We start from the raw sequence: 18,391 nt of genomic DNA on the forward strand, positions 1-18,391 counted from the left end.
TCTGGAATTTAGATGTGATTCCTGGAGTGGTGACAGCCATCTTGTGACCACAATGGGAGTTGGCATGAAGGTTTGCACACCAAAGATCATAGAAAAAAAAAAAAAGAACTTGGGTTTTTGATGACATCGTTAAGCCACAGAAAATACTATTCATGGAGCCCCTCTACTCTAGACTCCCTGATGTGAGGCGATGAATCCGAACTACTGTTTCAGCTTGGATTTTGGAAGGAAGGCTGTGGTGGAATGAGAAGAAGGTCATGAGAAGGTGAGAAGGTCATGTCAAGATGGTCGCTGATAACAGAAACTGCCTGGCAACAGGTCGTGATTGGATGGCTTCGGAAACCACATGACAGCAGAGCCTGACTGGCAACAGGCTGTGATTGGATGATTTCAGAAACTGCCTGGCAACAGAGCCTGACTGGCAACAGGCTGTGATTGGATGGCTTTGGAAACTGCCTGGCAACAGGCTGTGATTGGTTAGGGCATAGACCGCCCCTTGACTGGATTGGCTGCCTTGGCTATATAAGCAGCTGTAGCAACTGAAATAAATGAGTCTGCAGGCTGCTTGCCTCAGGCCCACTTTCACCCGACTCCCGGGGTCTGTGTGGTGACTCCACGCCTCTTGCCCCACCATGCTCTTCCTCTTAGAAATGAATCCACTGCAACATCTGGCGCGCCAACGTGACTGAGAGAGAGACAGCGTGTCAGACTTGATGAGGTTCCCCCTGGATTTCGGCAAGTAGGCCCCTTGGTGTTTTGTGTGCTGTTTGGTTCTGTGAGGGTGAGCACAGAACCCCCTCCTACGCCCCTTTCCTTGTCCTTGTCCTTGGTCTAAGTGACCCCAGGTTAGGCACACACCGCCCAGAAGCATAACACTGCTTCTTGGCTCCTCCTTTTACTTTCGGTTCTCCCGGCGAATTCACATAAGGGACTGATCATCCCAGAATTCAGAACCAAGTCATCTTCCCTCACTGAGAGAGGTGACGCTCTGGAGACACTGTGTGGGCATACGGCCTTGACCTAACGAATCAAGGAAGTCCCCCACTAAGCACAGGACATATGTACGATCTGATACAACACTGTCTGTTCGTCTAAGCTAGGGAACCCCTGCAGAATGCCATCAGCTGCTGAGGTGTTAGGAATTTGCTTTGTTATGGCAGCAGTGCTGTGGGTGTCTTTCCTTTGGCTAGAGTTGGTGTGGCGCGCTGCTCTTAAGCACTCAGACATGGGAAAGATAGCCCCCTCTCAGAATCCCGTGCAGATTATCAAACATAATGAATCTGTGAGTGATGAGAGCCTGTCACTCCAGGCCGCTGCCTCACAGACAACAGTTGATGACTTAGGGAGAGAGAGCTCTAAGAGTGAAAATGACATGACAGCAGACAATGCAGTAATGCCTAGTCAGCCACCCCCCAAACATCCGTGGGATGAACTTAGACGACCTCGAGGCAATAACCCATGCGAGGTCATCCCATCCGCACCCAGTGAGGATCCCCACATTTGTGGCAATCCCCGGGCACCCCAGGCTCTCAGGGCAGCTATTAGACCCCATCCCACCCGCACGTTTGCTGTTAATGTAGGAGCGGATGCAGAATCCAGGCCCTGGATTCCAACGCCCATAAATGACCTTACTATGCTAAAAAAAGCTTCTCAAGAGTCAGGCCCCGGCTCTCCCTACTTTGAACAAGTGCTCATACAATGGGCAGCGAACCTTCTAACTCATTTTGACTGGGTTGCACTGCTCAAAGCATGTTTGTTGAGACCACAGTTTTTACAGTGGAAAGCCTCCTATGAGGAAGAGGCTGAAACCGTGGCGAGGAATAATGCTGCCTATGGAATAGCAGTAACCTATGATATGCTTGCAGGCTGGGGCACCTACATATATCCTCATGAACAGGCCTGCATTGGAGTAGTCGCCTATTTTGATAAGGTGAGAGATTTGGCACTTAGAGCCTTAAAAAATATAAATCCTCCTAATTATAGTCAGCTCTTTAGAAACCTAGTTCAAGGCCCAGGCGAATGGTTCCCCAATTTCCTTGCCAGAGTCTTGAAGGCAGTAGAGAAAAGATTGCCGCCTGGCCCCGATCAAGACAATTTGGTCAAACAATTAGCTTGGGAAGGTGCTACCAAAGAGGCAAAAGCTGCAATCGCCCCAGTCCATAATGAAGACATTTCTAAATGGATAGTAGCCACAAAGGAGGTAAACCCTGCTGATACAGCCATAGAGGCCCTAACTTCAGCCATTAACAAATTGAGCACAAAGAAGTCTAATGACCCTCCAGTTTGTTGGGGATGCCAGGAAATAGGACACCTACGGCGAAACTGCCCAAACGCTAAAAGATGGGGCAAGCCCAAAACGCTGTGTCCCAGATGTAAAAAAGGCTTTCATTGGGCAAAAGGTTGCAAGACCAAGCCTTTAAACTCCCAGCGCAGTGGTCCTCAGCCCAGCAGGTAAGAGGGAGTCCCACCACTATTAACTGGTCAATGCCTATCTTCAATCTGAGGCCAAAATTGACCCTATACTTAGACGACATTGCCTTTGTGGGTTTAATTGATACGGGGGCAGATGCCACTGTCTTAAAAGCTAGAGATGCAAGAAAAATGCAACATCGGAAGACAGCGCCTGGGCCTGACCTCCAAGGCGTTGGAGGATTAAAATCGGCTGATCAGGTCATCATACCTGTAATGTGGCGAGGTGACAATGGCGATCCGGGAACCATCTTTCCGCTAATTGCTGAGGTTTCCATGACCTTATGGGGGAGAGATGTGCTCTCACAAATGCAAGCAGTCCTTACTACGGATCACAAATCTCCACAAGCCAACAGCTTTAATGGAGAGCCTACAAGTAAGATTCACCCCCAATTCTAGGGGCCACTGCTCACCTCAGACAAAAGCCAGGCCAAATCCCCATTGAATGGGAAAAAACAGGAAACATCTAGGTAGAGCAGTGGCCAATATTACAACCCAAACTTGGCATCCTTAGAGAATTGGTACAGGAACAATTGGAAAAGGGACACATAGAGCCCTCCACTAGCCCTCACAACACACCCCTTTTTGTGATACCAAAGAAACAGGGAAAATATAGGCTACTACAGGATTTGAGAGCCATCAACAAAATCATAAAAAAGATAGGAACATTCCAGGCTGGCATTCAGCATCCAGGGGCCATTCCTAATGGATACCACGTAGTTACCATTGATATCAAAGATTGTTTCTTTTCCATTCCTATCGTGGCACAGGATAAGGCCTACTTTGCCTTTACAGTATGGGAGTCCAATTTCCAGCTCCCCACAAAAAGATTTCAGTGGACAGTACTCCCACAAGGCATGAAAAATAGCTCTGCCATTTGCCAAAGATACGTTTCTCATGCAACCAGCACACTTAAAGATCAGTGCTTGGTCATACATTATGTGGATGATATCTTACTTGCTCACAAAAATGCAGCAACTCTGAAGGCCTATCTAAGTGAGACAGTAAGGAATTTACAATTCCTGGGTTTGTCTATTGCCACAGAAAATGTACAACATTTTCCTCCCTTTCAATTCTTGGGTTATCAAATCTCCTCCCATATATCTCCAATGGGCCCAAACCTAAAAGTCAAGCATAAATACTCACTTAATGAACTTCAGCAACTATGTGGCCAAATCAATTGGCTGAAGCCCTTCCTAACACCTGCAGAACTTAGACCGCTATACGATTTACTGACTAAGGGAAACAGCCCTTCTTCAAAAATCACATTGACACCAGCAGCCAAATCCATTATAGAAAAGATCAACACCCAGTTGTCAAATTTAAAAAAACTTTAGATATGACCCTCAGGTGCCTCTATTTGCCATAACCCTCAAGGCCCCCTTAGGAGTTATTTGGCAACAAAGTGGACCACTTTTTTGGGTGCACATAGCCTGGAGCGAGTGTCATCAAATAGTTAACAAATTAGGTGCCATCCTTATGATGGGACTTAAATTAAGATATTATGCCAATAAGATATTTAACACAGAGCCAGACATAGTGGTCCTACCCCTATCACAATTAGAACTGTCGACATTGATGCAGAATAGCACGCTCTTTCAAATGTTAAGGATAAATTTCCCAGGACAGGTTGACAGTCACCTGCAGCGGACAGGCTACTCCAGATGTTACGAACCTTAGAAATAGACTATCCAAAACATGCTTTCCCTGCTAATCAACCTATACCCATGGCACCATGTGCGTTTGCAGATGCCAACAAGTCACTGTTTGGAATAATGATCAAATCCTCAATAGAAAAATATAAGATCCATGTAGAACCCCACAGGGGATCAGTACAGTTGGGAGAAATAAGGGCAATAATCAAGGTTCTACTCCTTAGCCAGGATGGGCCGGTAAACATATTTTCGGACAGCAGATACTCAGTACAGATAGCAAAGATGATCCTTTTTGCAGTCTTTAACCTGACAAATAAGCCAATTGACCAGATGTTCACAACACTTAAAGATGGTTCTCAGTTATATCATGGTATATCTCACACATAAGATCACATACTGGGTTACCTGGCTTTATTAACCAAGGGAACAAAAAGGTTGATCATCTTATCTCTTGCAACACGGCTTCCATTGGACACCTAGAACAAGTCCGTATTCTACACCAAAAATTTCATATGTCAGCAAGCAACATAAAATTGCTTTTCCCGGAGCTAAGAATGAGCCAATGCAAACACCTAGTGCACTCTTGCAAGAATTGTGCACCTCTCACCCCATTAGGCCCACTGCAACAAGCAGGAGTAAACCTGCGGGGCCTTGCTCCTAATAAGCTATAGCAAGTGGACATCACCCACATTAACTCCTTTGGTAAACTTAAGGTTGTCCATGTGGTGGTAGATACTTATTCAAAGGCTGTATTTGCAACAGCCAATCTGGAGAAAAGGCTAATAATGTGATAAAGGCAGTTAAATCAGCCATGCTGCTCCTGGTCCACAAAGACTGATAACGGGCCAGCATATACATCACAGGAATTTAATTCCTTCTTGAAATCCTGGAACACACAGTCTGCCACAGGTATCCCATACAACCCACAGGGAAAGGCAATCATTGAAAGAACTCATAGGACGATTAAAGATCTCTTACAAAGACAGAAAAACAATCATATGCCCCCAGACCCACAGCTTACTTTGACTGAGGTCCTTTTCACTATCAATTTTCTTAGTTTTGATTCCCAAGGGATTAGCCCAGTTTATAAACACTGGGGATGCTTTCCACCCCGGACCCCACCCCCTATGGTTAGGTGGAAAGACTCCCTGACAGGAGAATGGAAGGGACCACACCTTCTGCTAACCAAGGGTCGAGGATATGCTTGTGTCTTTCCAGAGAATGCGAAACAGCCTATTTGGGTACCAGCCAGAAACATCAAGCCTTCAACTGACAGCCAACCAGAACCAGCTGAACAAGACTGAGAGTCTCGCTCCTGCCCTATCATCCTACCCCGAGAAATTGCCCATAGCCACATCTGTTACTGTTTTATACCCCACTAGCTCTGGTCAGCCACTCAAATGGCCCATAGCCTGTGTGTGGTCATGCCATTCCTGATTACCATTGTTCCTCATTCCTACCCCCATCTGAGCAAACACTCCTGTGGTCTCCTGTTTTGAGCGCTGGTTAGTCAATGACGAGTAAGATCCCCTGGGGGACAACCTAAGACAGGCACAGCCGCGTACGGAGACCACATGGAAACGGGGTCAACAATGGTATGGCCAAGAATCATGCTTCCCATTGCTCAAAAATAAAGGAAAAGGGGGAAATGTGGTGGAATGAGAAGGTGAGAAGGTCATGCCAAGATGGTCCCTGAGAACAGAAACTGCCTGGCAACAGGCTGTGATTGGTTAGGGCATAGACCGCCCCTTGACTGGATTGGCTGCCTTGGCTATATAAGCAGCTGTAGCAACTGAAATAAAGGAGTCTGCAGGCTGCTTGCCTCAGGCCCGCTTTCACCCGACTCCCGGGGTCTGTGTGGTGACTCCACGCCTCTTGCCCCCACCATGCTCCTCCTCTCAGAAACGAATCCATAGCAGCAGAAGGCGTGCTGAGTTATGCCACGTAGCAGGGATGGTCTGGCCAGGGCATAACTAACTCTTGTTGCCATTGTTGCACAGTGTGATCAGGATGCAGAGCCCTGGGAGGGAGCATGGCTGGCTGTGTGCAGGAGAAAGAGCTGGTTCCATAGACTTCCACAGCGGGAAATGGTTGTTAGAAATCCCCCTTTCACAGTGGGGAGGAGGACCCACAAGCAGAATCCGGGAGACAAGAGGAAGGGGGACCAGACACTGAGCAACCACCTACCTGTCAAGTCCACCTTCGGACTCCATCCCTTGGCTGGAGGTGCTTCCCTCCCTTTGCCATTGTCGGGAAACCCTGACTCATCATGCAGACCTGTTTCAAAGGCCCCCTCTGTATAGAGGGACAGCAGGCTGCTCCCAGGAGGAAGGCGCCAGTGTGGGCCTGGCCCTGGGGGTCAAGGTCAGTCCTCAGTGCAATCAAGAGCTGACGAGGGTGCTTTCACTTTCACGAGCTCACCAGAGTTTTGCTTTTTTTTTTTTTTTTTTTTTAAGATTTATTTATGGCTGGCGCCGTGGCTTAACAGGCTAATCCTCTGCCTTGCGGCGCCGGCACACCAGGTTCTAGTCCCGGTTGGGGCACCGGATTCTGTCCCGGTTGCCCCTCTTCCAGTCCAGCTCTCTGCTATGGCCCAGGAAGGCAGTGGAGGATGGCCCAAGTCCTTGGGCCCTGCACCCGCATGGGAGACCAGGAGAAGCACCTGGCTCCTGGCTTCGGATCAGCGAGATGCGCCTGCCGCAGCGGCCATTGGAGGGTGAACCAACAGCAAAAGGAAGACCTTTCTCTCTGTCTCTCTCTCTCACTATCCACTCTGCCTGTCAAAAAAAAAAAAAAAGATTTATTTATTATTTATTTGAAAGGCAGAGTTACACACACACACACACACAGAGAGAGAGAGAGAGAGAGAGAGAGAGAGAGAGAGAGAAAGTCTTCCATCCACTGGTTCACTCCCCAATTGGCCACAACAGCCAGAGCTGTGCTGATCCGAAGCCAGGAGCCAGGAGCTTCTTCTGGGACTCCCACATGGGTGCAGGGGCCTAAGCACTTGGGCCATCTTCTACTGGTTTTCCAGGCCATAGCAGAGAGCTGGATCAGAAGAGGAGCAGCCGGGTCTCAAACCGACGCCCATATGGCCAGGGCTTTAACCCGCTGCGCCACAGCACCATCCCCCAGGACGTCTTCTAAAGCTGACTGGCTCCCAGCAGTGAGGAAGCCACTACTTTCTATCTTCACTTCCCACACCTGCTTTGTGTCCAACGGGCACCTTCGATTGAGCAGTGGGCTATGCAGAGCAGTTCTGTTAGCTCATAGAACAGAGAAGCCTTAAGGACTCCAGCTTCGGGGTCCTGGGTCTCTGTTATCCAGAAGCCATTCCCCTGCATTTGTTATTAAATGTGTAACAGCCCCCTCCAGAACTTACTGCCCAAGCACCAGCCACCAGCGATCGGCCTTCGCGGTTTCTGATAGCGATTCCGAAGCAGCTTGGCTGGGTGCTTGGTTCGGGTTTGAGAACTGGCGTGAGCCCGTCCGTCAGACGTCTGCCAGGGCTGCAGCTCGTGCACGTGGCTGTCCAATCAGGGCCGGCTGCTGGCGGAGGCTTGCATTCTCCCCACGGGGCGGGGGCACTGAGGGGCTGCTTGAGCATCCTCAGAGCACGGCTGCTGGCTTCCCCCAGAGCGAGCAAACCAAGAAATGGCAGTGTCCCGTAGGAGCCTCTGTCACATGCGACTGGATGCATGGAACAGCTCTGACCCGTGGGGGAAGAGACTATACAAGGGCACAAATTTCAGGATGGGAACTGTGTTGGGGCAACCAAGCAGGGCGTTCCTCCTCCCTTCCTTCCCCATTCGCTCTGCTAGTCCAGGCTTCATTCCCAGACAGCGGCAAAGGTGACCACCAATAACTGTGTGCTTGGTGACGCCACTGGAAAGCAGCATCCTATTTCCCAAAAGCCCTGAGGCATTTTTAATGTTTATTATTTACTTTCTTCTACTTGAAAGGCAGAGAGAAAGAGAGAGGGAGAGCACGAATCCTGTATCTGCTGCCTCACTCCCCCAGATGCCTGTGATGACAAGGGCTAGGTCAGGCTGAAGTCAGGAACCCGGAATTCCATCCGAGACTCTCACATGGGTGAGGGGGCCCAGGCACAGAGCCATCATCTGCTGCCTCCCAGGATGCATTAGCAGACCGGCACCCATGGGATGCAGGCACCCAAAGCACCGCAGCCTCAACACCTGACCCCACCACCCAAGGCAGAATCTGATTGGCCTAACTTGTGTGTATGTAGATCTCCGAAGCAATCACTGTGGTCTAGAGATGCCCTGTCTTGGGGCTGACCTTTGTGTCGTGCTGGTAAAGCCTCTGGCTGTAGTGCCAGCATTCCATATGGGTGCTGGTTCGAGTCCTGGCTGCTCCAGTTCTGATCCAGCTCCCTGCTAATGTGCCTGGGAAAGCAGCAGCAGATGGCCCAAATCACTGGGCCCCTGAACCCACGTGGGAGACCTGGAAGAAGCTCTTGGCTCCTGATTTCATTTCAGCCCAGCTCTGGCCATTGCAGCCATTTCGGGGAGTGAACTGGTGGATGAAAGACATCTCTCTCTCTCTCTCTCTCTCTCTCTCTCCCAACTCTGCCTTTCAAATAAATACAATAAATTTAAGAAAAAATAGAGATGCCCTGTCTCCATTGGCCAGACCTAGGCCCATGCCATGCTCTGATTGGCCAGATCTAGACCACACCTCCAGCTCTAGAATTAAGGAGCTGGCTGCTGAGGAGGTCTGGGAGGGAGTCGGGGAGGAGATCGTAAAAGAAAAGTCAAGGTGTCATTAGCGAACTGGACTGAACCTGGGCAGCCAAGAACAGACCCCCACCTCACCCCACCATCTCGCACTCCGGCAGCACACTGTCATGCCCCTTGGTTTAGGATCCTCGTCATAATTTGCTTTTGTGAATGTAAATCCCCAGCTTGGTAGAATGCTAAGCTGCTCCTCTCTCCCAAAACCTCCACCCCTTGCAGTCTGCGCATCTTTTCCCAGTTATTTAAAGACTAATCTAGGTGCTTCTGTGGGGGAAAAAAAAAGTTGCAGAAGTAATTAAGGTTCTAAATTGGTTGATTTTGGAGAAAGTATCCTTGGGGGACCTGACCTAATCCAGTGAGCCCTTAAAAGAGACAGGGCTCTTCCTGGCAAAGGAGATGCAAAACATGAGCGCCTCTTAACACAGCAGCGTGTCTGTTTCTGACTTTGCAACTGGAGGCGGGCACGTGCACAGAAATACAAGCAGCCTCCAGGAGTTGGGAGTGGCTCCTGGCCACAGCCCACAGGGCAGCGGGGACTTCAGCCTGCAGCAAGAGGAGAGGAGTTCCATCAGCCGCCTGAGTGACCTTGGAAGTGGATCTTCTGCAGAACCTGGCCTTGACCTCAGCTTCGTGAAGCTTTCCTGAAGAGAAAAGCCAGGCATGCAGTACCAGGTTTCTGAGCTAGAGATTTGCTAAGTACCGCACGAACACCGTGTGAAGCTGCCAAATGTGTGATCATCTGTTTATGCGCCAGCAGAAAACAGTACACTTCCCGATGGGCTCCAAGATCCCGAACGTGGGGAGCTTCTCTCCTGCCGCCCTAACCCCTTATGCCCAAAAGGACCTGGAAAGTAAGAATGGCCCCTTTCCTGCTTCCAGTCTCACTACCCAGCAAAGAGGGGAAACCTAGTTCCTCCTCGCCTAGCCCTGCCTGCACCTCCCGACCCTCCCCTGGGGGCCTCCCGAGGAAGCTGCTCTGCTTGGCTTTCCACAAACAGCCTGTGCCCGCCCCCGCCATGTCCAGGAGGGCAGCTTGACCAATCTCCACTTCCCAGGCCTCCCAGACCTTTGGCCAGCCCTATTGATCTGGACTCCTGGGCAGGCCACTGCACCAAAGAACGGACGCCATGAGGACCCTGCTGCTGCTGGGGTCCCTGCTGATGAGCCTGGACTCAGTGCTTGCGGTGAGGGCTGTGAGAACCAGGATTGTGCCACCATGGCCTGGGGGGGAGTGTCTCCATCACAGCCTTGGCTGCTGCCCATGGCCTAGTGGTGCCAGTGATGGGCAGGCCTGCGTGGAAACTGGGGCCAGTGCAGAAGGTACAGGCAGAGCAGGTGGAGAGCGGAGCTGGTGGACATGAAGGCATGGCCCTGCCCATCTTGGGGGCCTTGAGGAGACAATGGGAGGAGGAAGGAAGGGTCCCAGTCCTGTGAGGAAGTGCCAGCCTGTCTGGGCTGGGAAAGGAAGCTGGGGTGGAGCATGGGATCAGGGGCCAGGCTGTGCTTTTCTAGGCAAATCCCTTGCTTTCTTTCCCCCTGTAGAGCCCTCCTTGGAAAGTCCCCAAGGGACATAAACAAAGAGCAGATGCGCACATGATGGGTGAGTAGCCAGGCTTCCCTTCTGAGACATCTCAGGTGGGGAGGTGTGTGTGTGTGTGTGTGTGTGCATGAGCCCTTGGGGTAGGGGAAGGATCTTGGGCACTCTGGGCACCAAGGATGCAGGGTGGTGGTACACTGTGACCCCTCGAAGGCAGGGCTGGGCTGTTGACTGAGGGGAGGGGCCAGGATGTGTGCCCTGATGCCACCGCACCTGCTCCTCCAGTCTCCCCCAGCATCTCCCCTTCCATTCCTTCCCTGAGTCATGCCCTACAGAGGCCAGGGTCCTGGATGCACAAGGAGGGATCTAGAGTAGACTTGAGCCCAAAGTGCCTCCGAGTTCCGGCTTTGTGACTGCTGAGCCTGGTGACCCTGGGCCAGCAGTTCAATCTCATTGGGTTTCTGTCTCCCCGTCTCAGAAAGAGAAATGCTCTTTATACTGAGCCACATAAAGCCCTGGGCTCAGGGCCTGGTGGGTGGTAAGGGCTTAAAAGCACTAACTGTAGGGGCAGATGTTTGTCCTGGGGGTTGAGGCACCTGCTGTATGTCAGGGCGCCTGACTTGCCCCCCGATTCCATCTTCTTGCTGGTGAGGACCCTGGGAGGCAGCAGTAATGGCTCAGTGTCCAGCAAGCATTTGAGGAATGAATCGTTGGATGGGATCTCTCTCTCTCTCTCTCTCTCTCTCTCTCTCTCTCTGCCTGCATGACATTGAAGCCCCGCACTATCCAACCCACGGCCAAGATAAACTGCTCTCCTCTTTCCTGCCTGACTCAAGCTTGGTGCCCTAGCCTGGCCTAACCCCCTGCCCAGGTGCCCCCTCCCCTCTATCCAGCCCATTTGCACCTTGTGGATCCCATGCAGATCCTTCATCTTTCTCTACCATCCTGGTTCCGGTTTGGCCCCCAGGAAGTGCCACTGTGTTTTTTTTTTTTAAAAATATATATTTATCTGAAAGTCAGAGCTACAGAGAAGGAGAGGCAGAGAGAGAGAGAGAGAGAGAGAGAGAGAGAGAGAGAGAGGTCTTCCATCCACTGGTTCACTCCCCAAGTGGCTGCAATGGGCAGAGTTGGGCCAAGCTGAAGCCAGGAGCCAGGCGTTTCATCCAGGTTTCCCACACAAGTACAAGGGCCCAAGCACTTGGGCCATCTTCCACTGCTTTTCCAGGGGGCATTAGCAGGGAGCTGTATTGGAAGTGGAGCAGCAGGACCCGAATAGGCGCCCCTTGGGATGCAGGAAGCTTTAACCGCCACACCACAGTACCGGCCCCTCCACTGTATTTTTTAAAATATTTATTTATTTGAAAGTCAGAGTTACATAGAAAGAGAAGAAGAGGCAGAGAGAGGGAGAGAGAGAAAGGTCTTCCATCTGCTGGTTCACTCCCCAGATGGCCACAACAACCAGAGCTGCACTGATTTGAAGCCAGGAGTCAGAAGCTTCTGGGTCTCCCACATGGGTGCAGGGGCCCAAGGACTTGGGCCATCTTCTTCTGCTTTCCCAGGCCATAGCAGAAAGCTGGATCGGAAGTGGAGCAGCCGGGACTTGAACCGGTGCCCATATGGGATGCCGGCACTGCAGGCAGAAGTTTTACCTGCTATGCTACAGCACCAGCCTCTCATAACCTTGCTTTTATATGGGATTCTATTTAAAGACCGCTAATGTAATATATCTGTTGCTGGTTCCGTAACATTGAATGACAGCCAACAGCACCATAACTCATGCCCGACTGACACTTCTGCAATACACATTGTTTCCAGAGAGCGATTATACCTTTATCCTGCACCAAGGAACGGTGTGTAGTACTGCAGTAAGAGGTTGGGGAGCCGTTTCCAACAGCAAAGTCACAACAGAAAGCACACAATGTGAAAACATTGCATCATGAGCCTGTGAGAAGGACATTGGCTTATGAGAGCTAAGACAAGGTGGACATCCCCTTGAACCTCAGCTGGGGACAGGCACTTTCCCACCGCTCTGAGACTCAGCGGCCGAGAAAACACCACAAGCACCCATCTGGGGCTTGCAAACACATCTGAGCAAGTAGCCACGTTTGCAAATACGGAGTAGGTGAATAATGGGGATTGACTGCACTATTATTCTCTTTTTAATAATCTTGCTTCTGTTGTTGTTTTAAGTTTATTTATTTACTTATTTGCCAAGCAGAGGAGAGATTTCTCCCATTTGCTGGCTCACTCCCAAACACCTGCACTGGCTGGGGCTGGGCCAGGCCAGGTCTCCCATGTGGGTAGCAGGAGCCCACCCACTTGAGGCACCGTCTGCTGCCTGCAAGAGTGTGCATTGGCAGGGAGGTGGGTCAGAAGTAGAGCTGGAACTCAAATGCAGGGACGTGGGCATGCCTAGCAGCGACTTCACAGCTGCACCAAATGCTTGCCCTTGGCTCAGAGTGGCTAAGTGACTTCAGTGTCCAACGGGCACTTATTAAGTGCCAGTTTTGTGGTAAGCACTCTTCCAGACCTTGGAGCTGTGAACTTGCCTGAGCTCATGTAGGTAACAGGTGGTGGAATCAAGAATATTCCAACAGTCTCACTCCGAAATCCAACTTCTTTAAGTTTAAATTAATTTTAATGTATTTAAAAGGTGGAGAGGGGGAGAGAGAGAGAGAGAGAGAGAGAGAGAGAGAGAGAGAGAGAGATTGATTTTCTATTCATTGGCTTACTCCCTAAGTGCCTGCAACAGCTGGGGATGGGCCAGGCTGCAGCCAGGATCCAGGAGCTGCGCCAATCTGAAGCCAGGAACCAGGAGCTTCTTCCGGGTCTCCACATGGGTGCAGGGGCCCAAGGACTTGGGTCATCTCCTACTGCTTTCCCAGGCCATAGCAGAGAGCTGGATCGGAAGTGGAGCAGCCAGGACTCGAACCCACACCCATATGGGATGCCGGTGCCACAGGTGGTGGCTTTACCTGCTATGCCACAGCGTCGGCCCCCTGAGCCTGGCTTTTTACACAAGACAATGTCTTGAACACACTCTGGTCTTTTTGAGGGTCTGTCCTTCCCTAACTAGACCCCGAGGGGTGGAGCCTGCACAGGTGGGCACCTGGGAAGTCCTCAGGACATGTGTTATTCCTGCAGTTCTCACAGTCACCGGGGAGCCCTGTCACTTCCCCTTCCAGTACCACCGGCAGCTGTACCACACCTGCATTCACAAAGGCCGGCCAGGCCCACGGCCCTGGTAAGACTGTTCAGTGGTTGCAACAGAGCTCCGGAGGGATGGATGCTGCCCCTCCTGCTGTCCAAGGAGCCCTGGAGAGAGGGGACTGTGAGAGGGAGGGCGGGCCGGGTCCCTGGGCAGAGCAGGGGAGTCTTATGTCTTTCTCCAGGTGTGCTACCACCCCCAACTTTGATCGGGACCGGCAATGGGCACACTGCCTGGAGCACAGGGATGTGAAAGGTACTGTTTACAGCCACCGGGGTGGTGGGGGCCTCCCTCCCCCAGTTACTCTCCTGGGTATCCTCAGACCCCCACACCTGGGATCCTAGCCCCAGCCCCTTCCCCCCCCTTCCACAACACCTTTCAGAAGCCCAGAGGAGTAGTCCCATTTTGCTGATGGGTACACCAAGGCTTGGAGGCTTCAAGTTCCATGGTTACAAGACAAGTGGGTTTAGGTAGGGGCCTGACTCAGGCTCCTGCCTTCTTCCTCCCCGGTGCCCGTCTCCCAGATCATTGCAGCAAACACAGCCCCTGTCACAAAGGAGGGACGTGTGTGAACACACCCAGGGGGCCGCACTGCTTCTGTCCGGGACACCTCACTGGGAAGCACTGCCAGAGAGGCAAGCTGCAGGCCCAGGGGGCGTGGGCGCGGGGACGGGGTGGGGGGGCAGTCCTCAGCCGACCAAAGAGGTTCCTAGATCTCTGCTGAGGCCACTGTCCCCATCTTCCCCAGAGAAGTGCTTCGAGCCCCAGCTTCACCGCTTCTTCCACGAGAATGACATGTGGTATCGATTCGAGCGGGCAGGTGTGGCCAAATGCCGTTGCAAGGGTCCTGATGCCCACTGCAAGCTGCTGGCCAGCCAGGGTGAGTGCATTGGCTGGGACCTGGCCGGGGACTGGGGCTGGAGGTCAGGAAGAGGAGCTGGCAGGGGTGTGCTGGGGGGAGGGTGTGCCTTAGCAAAGAGGTATCAGTGCCCTCCTTCCTCCAGCGTGCCCCACCAACACGTGCCTGAACCAAGGCAGCTGCCTCGTGGCAGAGGGACACCACCTCTGCCATTGCCGCCCACCCTACACAGGACCTTTCTGCGACTTGGGTAAGTGAGGGTCTCAGGCCAAGCAGAAGTCCCGCCTCCACGTGGGAAGGGCTTGGGAGGACGAGTTGGGTAGTGGTTGCGATGGCGGGAGAGCCACCCACGGGCTGCCGGAGTCTCTCTCTCTCTCTAGACACTCAGGCCAACTGCTATAAAGACCGCGGGCTCAGCTACCGGGGCTTGGCCAGGACCACGCTCTCAGGAGCCTCGTGTCAGTCCTGGGCTTCGGAGGCCACCTACCGGAACATGACCGCAGAACAAGCGCTGAGTCGGGGTCTGGGCGACCACGCCTTCTGCCGGTGCGCCGGAGTGGGGGCGGGGCAAGACGTTACCCCCCCTCCCCACCGCCCCGGTACCCCAGGGCCGTCTGTGGCCCCTCACTCGCTAGCAGCGCCCCCGCCCCGTGGTTACAGGAACCCGGACAACGACATCCGCCCGTGGTGCTTCGTGTTGAACGGAGACCGGCTGAGCTGGGAGTATTGCGACCTGGCGCCATGCCAGGTTCCAACCCAGGCAACACCTCCAGTGCAGGTCCTTCCTGAGCGTCAGGACCTACCCTTGCCCCCGCCCTCCGCGGTGCAGAAGCCTCAGCCCACCACGCAGCCGCCACCGCGGGCCCCCACCCCAGGTAGTTAGGGAGCGGGGACGGTGCGGGCGGCCTGGGGCGGGGGTGGGGTGGGGGAGTCCCAGCAGGGGGTAGGAGTCGATCCAGACTCCAGCCAACCCCCAGGGCCCTCCTGGCCTCAGCCTGGGCTCCTCCCACAGCCTCGCCCGAGGTGTCCCAGCTGCAAACTCCCCTGTCCCGGGCCGACTCGCTCAGCTGCGGACAGCGGCTCCGTAAGCGGCTGTCCTCGCTGAGCCGTATCGTCGGCGGGCTGGTCGCTCTCCCCGGGGCACACCCCTATATAGCCGCGCTGTACTGGGGCCACAACTTCTGCGCCGGCAGTCTCATCGACCCCTGCTGGGTGCTGACTGCGGCCCACTGCCTGCAGGACCGGTGAGTACCCCCACCCCACCTTCCCGGGCCAGCGCCCCTCCGGGGAACCTGCTCCTCCATCCTCCGAGCCTGGTAAGCACGCCAACCCGAGCCCGAACCCTACCTTCCGCGTCCCTCTGGAGCTCCCCAGGAGCAAGTGGAAAGCCAGGAAGGGGTTCGGGAGCAGCCCCCCACCTCCCCCGGGCCCTTCAGCTCAGGGGCGCGGCCTGTCCCCCACTGCGACCATAGGCCGGCGCCCGAGGAGCTGACGGTGGTGCTGGGCCAGAGCCGCCATAACCAAAGCTGCGAGCAGTGCCAGACGCTGGCCGTGCGCTCCTACCGCCTGCATGAGGCCTTCTCTCCCAACAGCTACCAGCACGACCTAGGTGCGTGGGGGCATCTCCCGGGGGTGCGAGGGGGAACGGTAGGCTCCAGGCCCCAGCGCCCCGCCTCACGCTTCTCACCGCCCGGGTTAGCTTTGCTGCGCCTGCGGGAGAGCGCCGACGGCAGCTGCGCGCTCCTGTCGCCTTACGTGCAGCCGGTGTGCCTGCCTAGCGGCGCCGCCCAAACTCCCGAGTCCGAGTCCGAGACGGCGCTCTGCGAGGTGGCTGGCTGGGGCCACCAGTATGAGGGTAGGCGCAGGAGCTGCGGGCGGGAGGGAGCCCTATGGGCAACTCTGGGGCCCGTGCGCCGGGATGCCTAACAGGGGAGGCGGCTCTGGGAGAATGCAGGGAGGGTCCTTGTCTCTGCAGTCTGCTCTCCCCGGGGGCCTGGGATTCGCTGCTGGGGTCCCCAAGTCTCCTGAGGGTACCGGGAAGGCACTTCCTTCTTGCCTCTGGGTGCTGGGCTGCAAAAGCTAATTAGGACGCGGGCCGCGCGCTCCAGCAGCTGGAGGACCAGTTCAGCAGCCGGGTTCTGAGACTCAAGGAGGCGGGCGTGGAGTTCCGGCTCCTCTCGGAGCTCCGCCCTTGCAAATCCCTGCTCCTCTCTGGGCCCCTGAAACCGAGTGAACGTCACTGCCTCGCTGTCGCGCTTGCTGCGCCGGCCCGGTTTCGCCCGTCCCGGGGGCGTGGTCCGGACGGCTGCCTGGAAGACACTCTGGGTCGGCAGGGGCAGAGGAATACTCCAGCTTCCTGCAGGAGGCGCAGGTGCCCTTCATCCCCTTGGAGCGCTGCTCGGCCCCCGACGTGCACGGAGCTGCCATCCTCCCTGGAATGCTGTGCGCTGGCTTCTTGGAGGGCGGCACCGACGCCTGCCAGGTGAGCCCTCGGGCCGGCCTGGCGCCTCCTCCCAACCCAGCAGACCCCAGGCCGAGGGCGCTGAGCTGCTTGTCCCCGACTCAGGGTGACTCCGGGGGCCCTCTGGTGTGTGAGGAGGGGACCGAAGAGCTTAGGCTCACCCTGCGAGGCATCATCAGCTGGGGCTCGGGCTGTGGAGACCGCTACAAGCCAGGCGTCTACACTAACGTGGCCAACTACCTGGCGTGGATCCGGGAGCACACCGCTTCCTGAGCACCCGGAGACGTGTCTGGGTCGCGATCGTGGTCGGCGAGGACAGTGGCCATTCCCCCACTGTGCCGCCAGCCTGCGCTAGGCGCCGGAATTCAATAAAGCGCTTTGGAAACCTGTGAGGGGCAGCTCTTTCCGGGGGTCCGCTTGGAAATGCCAAGCCGAAAGCCCGCGCACTACTTCTACACAGCTAGCAGATAACAGGGCCTGTGAGATCGCCACACGCGCGTTTTAGGTCCCTAACCAGCTCACATTTCTGTGTGGCACACCCTGGGCTAGGTGACCGCGTGTTACGGCTCGCGAGAAATTCAGGCACACCTGCAGTCTACGGAGAGGCAGACCCCAGCCTTGTTTGAGCATCAGGATCACCCGGGGAGCTTTCTCTATGCCCAAGACCCACCTCAGGCCAGTTAACTCGGTGTCTCCAGGCACGGGGAGTGGAGAGCCAGACGCTTCCAAAACATCTTTCCTCTGAGATGTTGGCTTCCGTGGGTCACTTTGACGACTCTGTCTCTCCCACAAGCGAATTTTAGAACTCCCCCACCCCCACCCCCGGCGCCAGACTCCCTCCAGCCCAAGTAGCCGCTCTGTGACGCCGCAGCGCGTCACAGCCCCGCACTCGCACGCGCCCCAGCGCCAGGAGCCGGAGCGGCGAGATCTCTCTCTCCGAAGCAGGCGGAGGGGCGCGCTCCAAGCAGGATGGGCGATTGGAAGGGCTACATCAGTGCGGTGCTGCGGGACCAGCGCATCGACGACGTGGCCATCGTGGGCCACTCGGACAACCGCTGCGTGTGGGCGTCGCGGCCCGGGGGCCTGCTGGCGGCCATCTCCCCGCAGGAGGTGGGCGTGCTCACCGGGCCCGACCGACAGACCTTCCTGCAGGCGGGCCTGAGCGTGGCCGGCCGCCGCTGCTGCGTCATCCGCGACCACCTGCTGGCCGAGGGAGATGGCGTACTGGACGCGCGCACCAAGGGGCTGGATGGGCGCGCCGTCTGCGTGGGCCACACGCCGCGCGCACTGCTGGTGCTCATGGGCCGGCGCGGCGTGCATGGCGGCCTCCTCAACAAGACCGTGCACGAGCTGATCCGCGGGTTGCGCACCCAGGGCGCCTAGCCGGCCAGCCAGACCCAATAAACTAATCCGCGGAGCCGCAGGTTCACGCTCCTGTTGTGTGT

The 18,391-nt window shown here is 54.9% G+C and overlaps 2 protein-coding genes across 2 annotated transcripts; both read left to right on the forward strand.

The window, feature by feature from the left end:
* Positions 1 to 9,973: 9,973 nt before the first annotated feature.
* F12 (coagulation factor XII) lies at positions 9,974 to 17,335 on the forward strand. The gene is made up of 14 exons (XM_062188628.1): positions 9,974 to 10,065; positions 10,424 to 10,481; positions 13,563 to 13,662; positions 13,811 to 13,881; positions 14,151 to 14,261; positions 14,375 to 14,506; positions 14,631 to 14,735; positions 14,866 to 15,031; positions 15,146 to 15,360; positions 15,498 to 15,729; positions 15,958 to 16,094; positions 16,185 to 16,340; positions 16,819 to 16,967; positions 17,052 to 17,335. The coding sequence occupies exons 1-14, from the start codon at positions 10,009 to 10,011 to the stop codon at positions 17,217 to 17,219; spliced, it is 1,857 nt and encodes a 618-aa protein (XP_062044612.1). The 5' UTR covers positions 9,974 to 10,008; the 3' UTR covers positions 17,220 to 17,335.
* Positions 17,336 to 17,404: 69 nt separating this feature from the next.
* PFN3 (profilin 3) lies at positions 17,405 to 18,331 on the forward strand. Its single transcript, XM_062188629.1, has one exon. The coding sequence runs from the start codon at positions 17,916 to 17,918 to the stop codon at positions 18,327 to 18,329; it is 414 nt and encodes a 137-aa protein (XP_062044613.1). The 5' UTR covers positions 17,405 to 17,915; the 3' UTR covers positions 18,330 to 18,331.
* Positions 18,332 to 18,391: the final 60 nt, after the last annotated feature.

This window comes from Lepus europaeus, chromosome 4 (assembly GCF_033115175.1).
Source record: "Lepus europaeus isolate LE1 chromosome 4, mLepTim1.pri, whole genome shotgun sequence".
Classification (NCBI taxonomy): domain Eukaryota; kingdom Metazoa; phylum Chordata; class Mammalia; order Lagomorpha; family Leporidae; genus Lepus; species Lepus europaeus.